The sequence below is a fragment of the Astatotilapia calliptera genome, chromosome 3 (genome assembly GCF_964374335.1).
Source record: "Astatotilapia calliptera chromosome 3, fAstCal68.1, whole genome shotgun sequence".
NCBI lineage: Eukaryota > Metazoa > Chordata > Actinopteri > Cichliformes > Cichlidae > Astatotilapia > Astatotilapia calliptera.
The window spans coordinates 47,526,870-47,542,309 of record NC_137424.1 but is presented as its reverse complement, the minus strand read 5'-3'; the positions used below and the strand labels follow the sequence as shown (position 1 = coordinate 47,542,309).

The 15,440-nt window shown below is 43.0% G+C and overlaps 1 protein-coding gene across 1 annotated transcript; it reads left to right on the top strand.

The window, feature by feature from the left end:
* Window positions 1-3,532: 3,532 nt before the first annotated feature.
* Window positions 3,533-15,440, top strand: LOC113019204 (vang-like protein 2). The gene is made up of 8 exons (XM_080291402.1): window positions 3,533-3,819; window positions 7,425-7,662; window positions 10,198-10,321; window positions 10,406-11,013; window positions 12,735-12,871; window positions 13,122-13,257; window positions 13,594-13,840; window positions 15,030-15,440. The coding sequence occupies exons 2-8, from the start codon at window positions 7,592-7,594 to the stop codon at window positions 15,285-15,287; spliced, it is 1,581 nt and encodes a 526-aa protein (XP_080147528.1). The 5' UTR covers window positions 3,533-3,819; window positions 7,425-7,591; the 3' UTR covers window positions 15,288-15,440.

The window sequence follows — 15,440 nt, the reverse complement described above, 5'->3', positions numbered from 1 at the left end:
CACCCCAGCACTTTACCCACAACGCACCTGTCTGTCATGTACGTCCTCTACAGCGGACAGATCAGGGACTGAAGGATTCAGGCTTCATTTAGGGAGGGTGGGGTGGAGGGCTGAGACTGCCTCCTGATGGGGTCTCCCTCCCCCTCCCCCTTCGCTGTTTGCTTTACACCGACTTCACCTGCCACCTCGGCCGAAGGACTGTGTCTATATAATTCAGGTTATTTGCACTGGGTAAGGAAACACACACACGAGCATAGCCGAACTCTCATTCATCTCCTACACCGACTGTGGAAGAAACTCTTAATTCATTTCGTTCACACGCCTTCTTTGAAGCAACAGGAAGGCTTTCATCAGTGCAACATGTTTCACATTTTTGTATTTTGGAAACAGTACTACGCTGTTTACTACTGAAAATGCTGGCAGGATTTATTTTCAGCGCCGCTTCAGGGGCGCACAGAGATCTCAGCGGTTCTTACGTGCTCAGCGGATTCATGCAGTTGCTCGACCGTGTACAGCTGTTGGAACGTTTTGGGGAGATTTACAGTATGTTGAGGTGAGACTCAAACCTGGGATGATTCAAACTTAAACTTGAATTTTCACCAAGAACCTGTTGCCAAATAACCAGACTGGCATCGCCTGTCTACACTTTAGGGTTTAACTGTGCATCCCTCTCTAGTGTTTTGTGTATATGTGTAGTGACCCACCACGGTGAATACTGCGAACCAGCAACTTCTACCCATTTAATATTAAACCCATAAGTAGTGTTTATATCCTCCCAGGCCTACACTAAGCCATGAAAACGACTGCGCTCCACCCCCACTCCAAGCACACATCCACTTTGAAATTGTGGAAGATTAAAAGCTTTGTAAGAACCTTCTGACATTTTATGGGAAAACACTCAGTTTCGTTGCCTTAGCAGGTGGTTAGCGGAGCTTAGCATCAAAACTGGAAGCTGGGCTTGACCAAAAGTAAGCAAACCCACCTGCTAGCACCTCCAAGAGCCAATTTTCACATCTGAACTCAGCACAGCATTGGGAGAATCAAGTCAGGATCGTTGTCCAAATTAGTTTGCCTTTTCTCACATGTAGCGCACAACGGGATATTTTCACAACTGGAAACACTCAGTCTGGACTTAGTGGGCGCTACCTGGTTTGCAGATATAGTAAATGGGATATGTGGTGCTCTCTAGTTAGCACACTGTGAACTATTTGGATTATTACCTACTCTGTTCTCACTGAGCTTAGCAGGTGGGTTTGTTGCTTCTGGGAGGAGCCAGACTGGCTCTTTCAAGTCCTCATGCTAAGCTAAGCTGGCTAGCTGTTAGCTTAAGTTCTGTATTCAAAGCACATACGTGAGACTGGTGATGGTCTACACATCGAGGTGTGTTTCCCAGAAGTCAGGCCGTTCCTTTAACTATTTTTGGGAACATATTTAGGATTGTTTTATTGCTACTGACATTCAAATTTTTTGTTGAACGCCTTGTTTGAGGCACATCTAACCAGCAATGACTGACACTAAAGCCAAGTGATTTTTCTCTATTCTGTCCTTTTTCTCTCAAACTACATCTGTCTGGTACTAATTCTAATACACGGCAGGACAAAATGTGTATTTTAAACTGCAACTAAATAGCAGTTTAAGTGTTTTTTTTTGTTTGTTTGTTTTTTTTTTTTTTTTTGCCTCTTTAATGCTCATCGCGCTGGGCAGAAACACACCGCGCTGAATTTGATTTGAGCTGGTTTCAAATACTAACTGAGGAGTGAGTAACCCTGATTACAAGCTCCATAACTAATCCTAACACTAAACTGATCAAAACCAGGAGCAGATTCAGTCGTTCGCACTGTCAGATTCTGCCATTTGAACGGATGTTTCACTGCCCAGTGGAAGGTTTTTGCTCTTCAGCCACCAACACTGTGTAGGAGAACGTGTGACTGTCAAATCACACGTGTACAAAACATTAAATGCAAATTAAAAAAAAAAGAAGAGAGATGATTAAAGCAGCGCTACTTAATGCCAGGATGGCTGATTTTTCTTTTCACAGCTGTATGAAATTTGTGCTAAAATGTAAAAATGTTTCACCAAAGTGATTTTTTTTTTTTAACTCCAGAGGTGTTTAAGGGAACACGTTTTTTTGTTTTCTTTATTCACATTTTGGCGGCTGAGTTTCAAGCACTTCAGACCAAGAGACTGACATTATTACTATTAAACTTTAAAATCACTATTTTTAACACCTTTTCACATCGAGCTGTCAGCACACAGTTTTCACACTCTACATTTTATTTATAATTAAAAAACAAACACAAAGCACCAAATGGTCTGAGCTGGTTGAATGCTAATCTTTTCTTTTCTGCACATCTTTCGGTGTACTGTCCTCTTTGTTCCTCCACAGCGTTTTCTAATTCCTACCTCTACACTTTCCTTTTAGTGATTTCCTTATCATTTTTACGTCAGCGCCGCAGCCCTAATGGCTGGAAAGAAGCTAGAATTGATTCCATTGTTTAAAAAGAAGAAAAAAAAAAACTTGCACAGACAAAACTTCCCTGCACAGTGCAAACTACTGTATGCATAAACACATCAATAACTATCATCTCATTCTTTATTTTTGTGTCTTTTTTTAAAAAGAAGAAATCTTGTTCACATGTAATATAGAGATCAACCCACTTGTTTTATATACGTTAATTTTTTTTTCTGTAAAGCGTTAGTCATTGTATTTGATTTTATTTTTGTAGATATAAAAAAATGATGTATAAATTATTTTCTTCTCCTTTGTTTTTAAAATTGGTGAGATTGTTAGCTGCACAGAAGGAAAAAAGAGCTCATGTCTCAGATTCATGTGTTTTGTGAGATTAAAAAAAGAAACTGGTTAAAGAGGACTGGCGTGCATTGTGACTCTTTGATTCAAATATATTTTGTTGTGCCGCCTTGTTTTGTTTTTCTTCTCTCTAAACTTCGACCTCTCCTGTATCTGCACATCAGCCACCTTAGTCATCAGTTATAAATATTTTCCTGGCATTTCTGTCTATCTTTCATGGAACAGAAAGTAGGAAGAGACGATGTAGGAGAGCCCTCGTTTCCGCCCCCCCCCCCCCCCCCCCCCAAGGAAAAAGCAAAACAAAACAAAAACCCATATTTTAGGTGTGATTGTGATAGATTGTAACTGAAAAAGTTAGAAAAGTCTGATTAGTGCGTTTTTTTGGCTTAGAAACCAGATTATTAAAAGATTCATGGACAAGACAGGAAACATAGTTTCAAAATAAAAGCATGAATGAGAGTTTCTAAGGCTTTCTTGGTAAATCTGCTTTTCTGTATTATATGGAAACGATATAAAAATGCAGTTTCCATGTTAAGAGGTTGTAAATAAATAATCAGGTGGCTGTGGAAATACATCCAGGGAAGTTTTTAAGGTTTTTGCGAATATTTTCGCATTGTCTTTGAGTTTGAAAGTTCAGTCTTATTATGAAAATCCCTACCGGAAGCCGAGAATACACTCCAACTGTGCCGGTTCAGTACGTGCGTACGAGACCCCCCTCACAGCGGGACACCGCAGAAGTAGATCGGGGATGAGGTCTGACCCGCAGCCTGTTGTTGATGTTCGCTGGGGGGATTTTATTAAAGAGAAAAGTAAAACAAAGTGTGCGCACAGCGGAGATTCAACATTCACTCCTGCTGTTAACGAGCGAGGAAACTGTGGACAGATGAGAGAAAGTGAATTGGAAGCTTTTGGAGTCGCTTTTGTTGGACACTCTGCCCTCTGGCACCGCTGCTGCTGCTAACAGCGGCTCTTTGTGCTGCAGGCTGCCGCTTTTTCCTTCAGGGAGAAAGGTAGGACCTCTGGAAAAACCTTCCTGCAGGTATTACAGTAGTTTATTATACATGAATTTCTCCAGCACCACAACACTTGATAGAAGCTGGTGCTCAGCCTCTCATCCGTGGACTTTTACGCACAGTGTGCTTAAGGACGCACTTTGCGCCACGCGTGTGGGTAAACTATTTCACTATCGTGAAATAAAAGACTGGTGACCAACTTATTTGCTGTTGGTCACCAGTCTGTGGCTCACAGCAGCATCACTTCAGCCTGCATGCTCTGCTTTGTTTTAACACCGATTCTCTTTGACGCTTAAAGTAAAATCGCGTTACGTGCAAACCTTCCCTGGAAGCGCCGTCACATCTATCATGTCAGCTGTTTGAGTGTTTGTAGAGTCCTGGATTATTCAACTACTCTGTTTAGGGTTGACTCTTGGAGTGAGGACAGGAGGCAACCCACACCTCGCTGGCTCACTGCCACCCGGAGGACAGGAGACCCCTGTGAGTCACAGAATTAGACATGAGGCTAAACAGCGACAGAGAGTTAAAAACATCCTAAACTGATTTAAAAAAATACAAAGTTTCACCTGCTGACAAATGCATTTTATTTAAACACGAGTGGAAGGACACATAGTGATATGAAGGCAATGAAAGCTTTTTAAAAATGCAAATCCACAGATAGTTATCTCTCAGCATCAGCAGAAGTGGACGCTAGTAAACACTGACGACAACAACAACTTAGGACTTTGAGGCAGGCCTCTTAAATTCAAATTTAGTTTAAGTGCTGGCAGTCCCCTTTCCACACTGCACGTGGAAAATCTCACATGACAGTGGACTGCAGTGTAAATCAACTAGTGAATCGATTACAGTGGGATAGCCTTATCTGATCAGTGTGATCGATGTGATTAACTGTGTCCTGTCAGCGTGAGAGAGAGAGATGAGGGGCTGGTTTTGTTCACATTCATGGCACAAAATAGTTTCCAATCTGTGAGAAACATTTACTGTAAATTCTGACATTTTGCATTAAGTTTGTGTTTGTCTGCAGAGATAAAATATTCTACTTGAGCATGTGTCAGTATGCCTCCCATAGTCAAGGACATCCATGGAGGTTTGCACTCTCTAGACACACAGAGGTAACTGTGGGGCTGTTTTTCACTCAGTCCTGATGGTTTGTAACCACCACTCTCTCATGCTCCTTTTTCTGTTTGAGACAGTATTTGAAAAAAACCCAAAAAAAACCCTTTGTCTTGATGAGAGGAATCATGCTCAAACTGCAGCAGCTCTGAAGATAATTTTTCATCGTGTCAACAGGGAATATGAGTTCTTAGGTCAAAGTGATTTCCATTTTTATCCAGAAAGTTGGCAGAGCGCTCTGCCCAGCATGGTGCTGTGACAGGTAGTCCATACAGCCATGTCTCTCTCTAAGGAGGCAAGAATGCCGTTTTATGCCCTGTGGACACAACAGACAAAAACTATGCTTAGCAACTCATTGCTAAACTCTTCACTTCATTTATGTGTTCCCTCTTTTAGCTCATATACATTCAAAGAAGGTTTTACATGAAAACTGAGGAGACATTTGACTTTTATTGGGATAAAAGTCCACACTTTTTAAGTAGAGATAGTGTCTCTCTCATGAATCCAAACCTGGTTCCACAGAGGAGGGGCCTGAAAGCTGAAGGCTCTGTTTAACTGTTTGTTCTAAAACATGGCCAGATTTCTAAATAATCAGGTCAGTGTATGTACAGTCAATTATATGTGAGCCACAAGCTCTAGGCCACATCCACACATACATGGATATCTTTTTCAGTATCAGTATCAAGAGGCCAGTATCACTAATATCATCATCTCACACACATAGCTCTAGCTTTAAACACAGAACTAACTCCAACTTACTTTTTAAGTCTTCTGTTTATAAGGGGCTGTTAATCAGAAGAAAGCTGTCTTAAAAAGGAAGGTGTGAAACAGTTTGTCCGCTGTGAACCAGAAGCTCAGGATTCAGTTTTCTTTCAACCTGTGTTTCTTCATTACGTCAGTGCAAGCAGATATCCTAATATGTTCCCTGATAAGGCACACATCTCCAGCTGAGAACAAAGAAGCCCCACCCATCTGCTGTTTAAATATTTTGTTTGCTAGGAGCAGCCAATCAGAATAAACTTTTCTAACAAGGAGGGGGAAGGGAACTAAAACTGCTTGTTTTTGACAGTGAAGAGAGGGGGTGCACAGAGCCCGAGTATAAAACGAATGAGGGTTATATTTAACTGTGAGTTATGCAAAACTGCATGAGTGAAGTCTAATAAATATATGGAAGTTGAATATAACATGTTCCCTTTTAAAGCGGTGGTCCTCATTTCTGCATTATTACAATAATAACAGCTTCTACAAAGTAAATAAATCAGTGTGTCAGAGAAATATTGATATTTAAGTGTCAGAAATTTTCAGTGACCCTCTGTGGATGTCAGACAACTCCACATGAAGGTCCGATCTCCTAAAATTGAAACCTACTCATGCGCCTTCTTGGAAAATGTCCGTCTTCAGAAGTCCATGTTTGAATCACATGAAAGCCGTTAAGTAAAACCTGAAGTCTCTAATGTGGAGATGTGATGCTTCAGGTCACGGCACAAACTGAGAGCACGAGGTGGCTTGTTATTAGATTAAGTGTCCGCTTTTTCTGCAGGCAGTTTGGAAAGTACCCATGAGAAAACAACCCGGCTCTATCTGCATGAAAACAAAAACAGATTACAGGTCTGTGGATTCAGAGGAATGTCCTTACAATGATGCCAGATTTGCTTAGTTTAAAAAAAGTCTTGAGGTGTGCAGTTGAGGGATAAGAGAACAGGATGGGGTGCTGCTGAGTTGATGTTTTGGTCGCCACGACAACTGCTCCCCCTCCTGTCTTTTCTCACCGCTAGCCTCCCATTCATCCCCATTGTAGTAGCTAAGCTCCGTTGCCCCAGGAGACCACGGGGGACAGTTGGGGAATGTGGGCGAGAATGCAGATCGCAGACCGACCCACAACAAAACACTGCGGAAGGTTAAATATACCGAAATAAATGAAGCTCACTTTAAAAAGCAACAAAGTGCAGGTTCTTTATTCTTTTTTAAAACTGCATGTTTCCAAGTTTTTCACGTATAAGACAGCAGGAATATTTTCAAGCGGCTGCCATGTTGGGCATCTGTTCCTGTGTGTCCTGCACACTGGAGACTTGCAGCCTAAGAATAGAAGGTGATGTGGTTGCCCTTCATTGGCTGAGAACACACTTGGAGCCAAATCACTCAGTTTGCTCATTTAAAAAAAAAAAAAGGCAGAATAATGGGCTCAGTTATGCTCTTCCATACACTTAGAGTGCCAACATTTCAACAAAGCTGTCTCTCTTCTTGTTGCCATTCCTCGGTATGTGTCCCTCTGAGACTGTTTTACTTCTGTCTCACATGACAAATTATCTTTTTCCTATCCCTCCTTCTCTTCATTCATCTCTCTGCCTCCTCTCCCCGCTCTCCCTCTCTCTTCTCTCTCAGCTTTCTCTCTCTCCCAAATGGTCTCCATGCCTTTTCCAAACACTCACCCTATGTATAATTAATCTCTCACTCTGTCTTCCTCCCCCATCTTTCCGTCTTCTCCCAAGGCTCCAAGATAGATTCCCTCAGGAGTAAAGTGGATCTGCTGCGCCTCCCTCTGGCCCTCTCTACCAAGTCCATCAGCAACTGCAAGAGCCAGTTGGGAGTGGTCTGGGACAAGGGCGGTTTGGGGACAGGAGTGGCCCGGAAACTCCGCCCACCGCCGATCACTGACATGGACAACGAGTCAACGTACTCGGGATACTCTTACAAGTCATCCCACTCGAGGAGTTCCCGCAAACACAGGTAGAAGAAGCAAGCTGAGCAGCAATGCTGTCCAGTGTTTGTGTTTGTGTCTGTCATTGTCCTCATCCCGTTTTAAAATAGCAGAGCATTTCTGAAAGGCCAAGCTGAGGTCATTAAATCTAAATTCTAATGATCGATGAACTTTTCAGTCATATTACAGCTGGATGTCACAACTCTTACAGTAATAAACCAAATCTGTGATTAGGACGTGAGCAGCGAAACTATCGCTATCAAGTACTGTGATCACATGTCATCATGGTGCATAACAACCACATGACAACAAGCGAAAATGACACTTCTGACATCTTAGAAACCCACTGAATCATTTTCATTTCACAACAGTAACATCTAATTTGTATCCACAAAACTTTTAATATTAGACAAATATGCGAAATGCAGGTGTGATTTATCCACACCTCCCCGGTCCTCTGTGAAAAAAGAATTGCCCTGTTTGTTAAATCATGAATTAACTTTGATTAATTGCACTCGGGCTTTATTACTGCTAGACCTGTCAAATCAAGAAATCACAAAAGATCGCAAAAAGCAACACATCAAGCCATGACTTAAAGAAACGGCTGACAAACAGCCAGTTATGTCTAAGCCATTTGTAAGGCTTTGTGATTCCATGAACCGCAGTGAGAGCCATTATCCACTAATGGATAAAACTTTGAAAAGTGGCGAAGAGTGTCCTGCCTACCAAAATGACTCAAAGAGCACACTGACGACTCATCTAGGAAGTCGTAAAAGAACCTAGAACAACATGTAAAGAACTGCAGGCCTCACGTGTCTCAGATAAGGTCAGAGGTTATGATTCAACAATAAGAAAGAGACTGCAAAAATGCCATCCATGCGAGAGTTCAAGGAGAAAACCACTGCTGAGCAAGAAGAACACAAAGGCTCGTCTCACATTTACCAAAAAACATCTTTGACTCCAAAGACTTTTGGAGGAAAAAAGCTGAACTTTCTGGAAGATTTGAGTCCTGTTAGATCTGCATTAAACTGACACAGCATTTCAGAAAAACACCATCATACTAACAGTCAGACATGGTGGTGTTAGTGTGATGGTGTTGCTTCAGGACATGAATTCTGATCCCTACCAGATAATCCTGAAGGAGAATATCCAACCATCAGCTCATGCTCAAGAGCGAAACAAAAAGTCTTCCACATGTGAAAGCCTCAGTTTTTTAGTTTTTTGGCACTGCCAGTTTTAGGGGCACTTGCATTTTAATGCAGGCTGTAGGTTTGGATAAGTGTTTTCCCCTTAATAATGAAATCATTGTCTAAAAACTCCAAAAGTTGATTCTGTTCATCTGGACGTAGCGTTTTCAGTGGGAGAACACGTCCAGAACACGTTGGATTTTGTTGAGAAGGTGAGAGATGTCATTATGGAGGCAGATGAAACCATGGTCTCGTACGATGTTACGTCTCTGTTCACTTGCATCCCAGTCACGGAAGCGTTGGAGGTAGTTTGTAAGAGGTTACAGGATGACACCAACCTCAGCAACAGGACCACTCTCAGCATCGACCAAGTGTGTATACTTTTCGAACTGTGTCTTCATTCCACCTACTTCACATACAAGGGTCAGTTCTACAGGCAGAAACTGGGGCTCCCCAGTTTCACCTATCGTGGCCAATTTGTACATGGAAGAAGTGGAAAAAAAGGGCTTTGCTATCCTACCCTGGAACACCACCAAGCCATTGGTTCAGATATGTGGATGACACCTGGGTGAAAATAAAATCTCAGGATGTACCACAATTCACGGATCACATTAACTCGGTGGACCGACACATCAAGTTCACCAGGGAGGATATGAAAAGTGGCAGGTTAGCCTTCTTAGACTGTGAGATTTCCATCAGTAATGGGGGACATCTAAAAGCTGACGTGTACTGTAAACCTACACATACGGATCAGTATTTAAAGTTTGACTCTCATCATCCACTGGAGCACAAACTCTCCCACTGAGAACGCTACGTCCAGAGAAACAGAATCAACTTTTGGAGATTTACTTACCTGGATGACTGAGCACGCATCAAGACATTGTCTAAAAACTGCATTTTGTCTTTACTTTAGTTATCTTTGTCTAATATTAGAATTTGTTTGATAATCTGGAACATGTAAGTGTGACAAATATGCCAAAAACTAAGAAATCTGGAGGGGAGCAACTATTTTTTCACCACATTGTATTGCTATGTCATCAATGGACAGTCCGTTAATTGACATATAAATCATCTGACTAAAATCAAACAAACAACTCTAGAGCACGGGCATTTACTAGTAAATAAACAGTAACACATATCTTTAAAGACACTAGATAAAGTCAACACGCTGGTTACATGAAACAGTAGTGTATAATTACATTATATGTTCATAATAACAGTACAGTAGATTATGGAAAAATATAAAATGATGTTTTTTTTCTTAAATAGCAGAGTTTCACCACAACCGCTTCTGAAGAATCAGATCAAAATCTGCTGACATGAATTAAATGTTGTGCGTTTGTAGACGATAACTACTTTTTTCTTGTGGGTGTGCAGGGAGAGAAGGGACAGGCATCGCTCTAAGAATCGCGATGGCAGCATCCGTGGAGAGAAATCTGTGGTCATCCAGGCTCCGGGGGAGTCGCTGCTGGACGCAGATTCCCCCAGAGAGGACGACAGGGTGAGAGATTCATTTTTCATTTTTAGTCTTGTAACAAATGTTCTTCATAGCCGCAGCATTTCTGACACTGACCTCTTCCTTCAGGATGACAACTGGGGTGAAACGACCACGGTGGTCACCGGCACCTCCGTGGACAGCATCTCAAACGAGGACCTGACGCAGCTATCTAAGGACTCAGACGACTCTTCAGCGCTGGAGTGTCGGCGTTACATCAGCCCAGCGCTGGGAGCCATTCTGGGCTTCGTCTCTCTGATCACTCCACTGGCCTTCTTGGCCCTCCCACAGCTCTTGTGGCGGGACTCACTGGACCCTTGCGGCACGCCGTGCGAAGGCCTTTACATTTCACTCGCCTTCAAGCTCCTGATCCTCCTCATCTCCACGTGGGCGCTGTTTCTCCGCCCGCCCAGAGCCGCTCTGCCACGCTTCTTTGTGTTTCGCTGTCTGCTGCTTGCGCTGGTCTTTCTCTTCGTGGCGTCCTATTGGCTCTTCTATGGGGTGCGGGTGCTGGAGCCCAGAGAGACAGACTACAGGGGGATTGTGGGCTATGCGGCATCTCTGGTGGACGCGTTGTTGTTCATTCAGTACCTAGCCCTCGTGCTGCTGGAGGTCAGACACCTGCAGCCTGCTTTCTCTCTGAAGGTTGTGAGGAGCACAGATGGAGTCAGCCGCTTCTACAATGTGGGACATCTCAGGTTAGTAACTGTGGAAAATCAGGAGTATTTGTCTATTTTTTGTGCCTCTTTTTTTTCTCGAGTTCTCTGAAATAATGCTTTTTAAATTTCAGTGACACTTGCTGCAGAGTTTGGCCACGCTGTAGTAGGGGGCAGCATTTCATCACTGTTTGATCTGTCTGGGTCATGTTCGTTTCAACCCACTGCTAAGATGTCCAAAAAAAGCCCACTTTGTTTCGCACATGCATTATTTTCTCCAAACCGCATGTGGATCAACCCACAAAAAAAAGTCCAGATTTTGTTACGAAGTTTTCCCCACAGTGTCGGTGGAACTGTTCAGTCCTACAACTTTGACTCTTGACCTCAATGCATTGCACTAATTCTCAGTTTTAGTCATTGCTCTAGTTTTCCTGCAGTTACCAACCAAACCGCAGTGAGTGGTTTTTAAAATATGCAAAGATCGTGTGGATGGTGTTGCTTTCATTTTCTGTGGGTGGTTAGGAAGTCACGCCCGTGCTATGTGTGTTAGACCCCTCTTAACCTTTGGCTCTGCTGTGAAGCTGCAAGCATGTGCTGGTGGTGCAAGCAGAGCGATCGGACTAAAAACTCAACACAACTGCAAAATATGTGGCCATAATTAGGTGATGATTTTATTTAGAGGATTGCAAATCACAATAACAGCCATCTTCAAGTTAAAGACATTATAGATGGAAAAAGGAACAGCCCAGCAACACTCGAGAAGGGGAGAAAAAAAATAAGCTCTGGATGGACCAGACAGCTCAGGAGGGCAGACGTATGCTATAAATGTCCAATTGCACAGCAGGATGGGTGAGAGCTGATAAGGATCACAGATTCAGACGGGATTAGGCCCAGATCCTGTTCAGCTCTGATCATTTTGCACTTAACTCAGGGTGAACATCCTCAGAGTGGACTGAACTTTGATCAACCTTTCTGGAACAGGAGACTCCAAAATTGTCGATCTCACAGTTATTCAAGCCACAGTTTCTTTTGAAACTCAGAGTTTGTTGAACCTGCTTCCTGTAATACGGCCCTGGTGACTGTGGAGGTCATTTGAGTGCAGTGAAGTCATTGTCACGCTAAAGAAACCAAGAATATTGTGACTTTGCGTGTTGCCATGGAGCTGTAAACACTGTGGTCATAAAGGGATGGACATGATCAGCAACGATACTCATGCAGCCTGTGGTGTTTAAATAAAGATCAGCTGCTATGAAGGGACCCAATCTGTGCAGAGGAAACATCCCCCACACCACCAAACCACCAGCAGCAGCCTGAACTGTTGATGAAGGCACGACGGAGCCATGCTTTCATGTTCTTTGTGCCACTACACTTACCATCTGCACCAGCAGGTTGTCTCAATCATGTCTACATGCCTAAATGCAGAGCCCTGTGATTGGCTGATCAGATATTTGTGTTCATATGAGTTGAACAGGTGTTCCTAATGAGGTGGCCAATGCAGCGTACTTCATAGCAGAGGATTGTTGCTGCATGTGATTTATAATTCTTGCACTGCTGTGCACTTTTTCTTGTTTCACACTGTTATAATTGATGTACGTTGTTAGTCCACAGCAACCGTTTTTTGAGCGGCACTCCATCTGAGTGACTGTTGCTGTTTCTTCCTGTTTCAGGGGCAGTAAAGCAGCGAGGATGTTAAGGTTGCCGACGCTGATAACAACTCTGCGTCTGTTTTAACAAACTTTCTTCCTCTTTGTTGTGCAATGCAGCATTCAGAGGGCCGCAGCGTGGGTTCTCGATCAGTACTACAGCGACTTTCCGGTTTATAACCCTGCGTTGCTTAACCTCCCCAAGTCCATCCTCACCAAGAAAATGTCTGCTTTCAAAGTCTACAACCTGGGGGAAGGTAACAATTCAGCTGAGCAAAAAACCTTATCAGTCCGAGTGAAATAAATGACGCTGAATGAAAAAGCAGTTTTCACCTCCACATGTAAAGCCATAGCTTCAGATTGCATAGTGAATTTCACACAAGCACGAGTCTATTAATTTATTTCTTCCAAATTCTACATGGAATAATAACTGATAAGCTCATCAGAAGTATCAGAGCCACCCGTGTTACTCTGCTCACGAATTAAATGTCACATTTCTGTTCACAGACAACAGCACCAATAACTCCACAGGCCAGTCCAGAGCCATGATTGCAGCGGCCGCTCGGAGAAGAGACAACTCCCACAACGAGTACTACTATGAAGAGGCCGAGGTGGAGCGAAAGGTCCGCAAACGCAAAGCCAGGTACTAACGGGTGTGTGAATACAGAAGCATTCACTGACAAAGATGCAGAAGTTGCAGACTAGGTTAAACTTAAAAGTTTGTTTTCCTACTAAAACATAATCATATAAACATACTCAAAGATAAGAAGGAAGCACAAACACAATAAATGATGTTAAGATGTTTGTTGTCATGAACTAACTAAATTTGTGGAATTCATATTATTACGTTTTTACCTGAAAGTCCTAAAATGATGCTTTTTTTTCCCCCTGGGGTAATAAACATAGAAGTATAGAGTTTGTAGTTTGTAATGTACATGACATCGGTTTAGTGGAGTCATGGTCTCCTTAATCCTCACAGGCTGGTGGTGGCAGTAGAAGAAGCTTTTACCCACATCAAACGTCATCAGCAGGAAGATGCAGTCACTTCGTCTCCCAAACACCCGCGGGAGGTGATGGACCCCAGGGAGGCAGCTCAAGCCATATTTGCCCCCATGGCGCGGGCCATGCAGAAGTACCTTCGTGCAACCAGGCAGCAGACTTACCACAGCATGGAGAGCATCATCAGCCACCTGCAGTTCTGCATTACCCACAACATGACACCAAAGGTAAGGAGGGTCAGTTTGTGTGCGCGATTTTCCCCAGTTCAGTCCTGGGAGGAGCAGTGTTGGGAAGGTTACTTTTAAAATGTATTCCGTTACAGAATACAGAATACATGCCCCAAAATGTATTCTGTAACGTATTCCGTTACGTTACTCAATGACAGTAACGTATTCTGAATACTTTGGATTACTTAATATATTATCATGCTTTTTACAACAACGTGAATGTACTATTGCTGTGTGATTTATTACTATTACTGAAGGTCCGCGACTCCGAACTGTAGTAAAGGGACCTCTGACTAATACGGCGGGGTCCCTGTCGGCTCGTAGCCGAAAAATAGCTTTACTTTGTTGTGTGGGTCAACTTTTCTTGCGAGAGACAGAGAGAGGCGTTGAAAGGCTGCTCCAACAGAACTTATTGTTTTCGGAGGAAAACACGAACACGGTGTACAGTCGAGTCTTAATAGCTTACTTACAACTGGGCTCGTCAGGCACTCTTCTTGGCTGCAGTGGTTATTATTATATTTACATGCTTCCAGCTCCCGTTTTTCCTCGATGACAACTCCAACCTTTCCACTCCCCTTTTTCTCCCTCCTCGCGCTCACAGACCCATAACGTGTATGCCAGTCCATTCTCCCTGCAACACGGACTACACTCCCCATGATGCTACATTCTTTAGAGCTATGCTTGTAGCATTCTGCCTGTTAGCTTAGCACAACAACAACAACAACAACGAAAAGGCGCTCTCTCACCCAGGAAACACACAGTCGCAGAAAGAGAGAGAGCGTCGCCCTGTAGCCATGGCAACCGTAACGCTGCCGCCTGGAACAACAGAACGTAGCTGTCAAACAAAACCCAAACAGTCCTGACCTGCGACAATATGAAACAGGAAAGTACCGCAGTGTAATCCATTTATTTCAACAAAGTAACTGTATTCTGAATACCACCTTTTTAAACGGTAACTGTAACGGAATACAGTTACTCATATTTTGTATTCAGTATGAAAACAGTTTTTTGACTTTAATCCAAAACATTTCTTTTATAAATGTTTTACATTTGATTACAAATTGTGATTGAAATTGTCCAGCATTAAAGTAGTGGCAGCATTTTATTTTGACATCACATCCAGCCACATTAAACAGTGTGATGGAGTTTGTTCACAAACCGTTCTGCGCATTTTCTGCTGTCATTAAAGGCTTTCCTAGAGCGTTACCTCGTCCCAGGCCCCACCCTGCAGTACCTGGACGGCAACAGAGGGCGCCAGTGGACACTAGTGAGCGAGGAGCCAGTGACCGCCTCTTTACGTCAAGGCCACGTCTTCAGCCTGAGGCGCCTCGACCTTTCTCTGATTGTGACAGTAACGCCGCTTCCTTTCTTGCACATAGCCGAAGAGTTTATTGACCCTAAAAGCCACAAGTTTGTCATGAAGCTTCAGTCAGAGACGTCTGTGTAGGAGGGGAGAGGCACCGGGCAAGGCAGAGGAGGGGCAGGATGTCGCATCATATGTACTAATAACTGAGGTCTATTTTTAATGTATCTTTTGTTTGTTCTTTATTTACTTTGTGGTATTAAAAACCTGATTGTTATGACTGTTTATTAGAGAAAC

Excerpts from the sequence above, each read along its gene's own strand:
- LOC113019204 (XM_080291402.1), top strand. The coding sequence starts at position 7,592 with ATGGACAACGAGTCAACGTACTCGGGATACTCTTACAAGTCATCCCAC. Across the intron at positions 11,014-12,734 it reads TACAATGTGGGACATCTCAG|CATTCAGAGGGCCGCAGCGT; the intron begins GTTAGTAACTGT and ends TGTGCAATGCAG. Across the intron at positions 13,841-15,029 it reads CCCACAACATGACACCAAAG|GCTTTCCTAGAGCGTTACCT; the intron begins GTAAGGAGGGTC and ends CTGTCATTAAAG.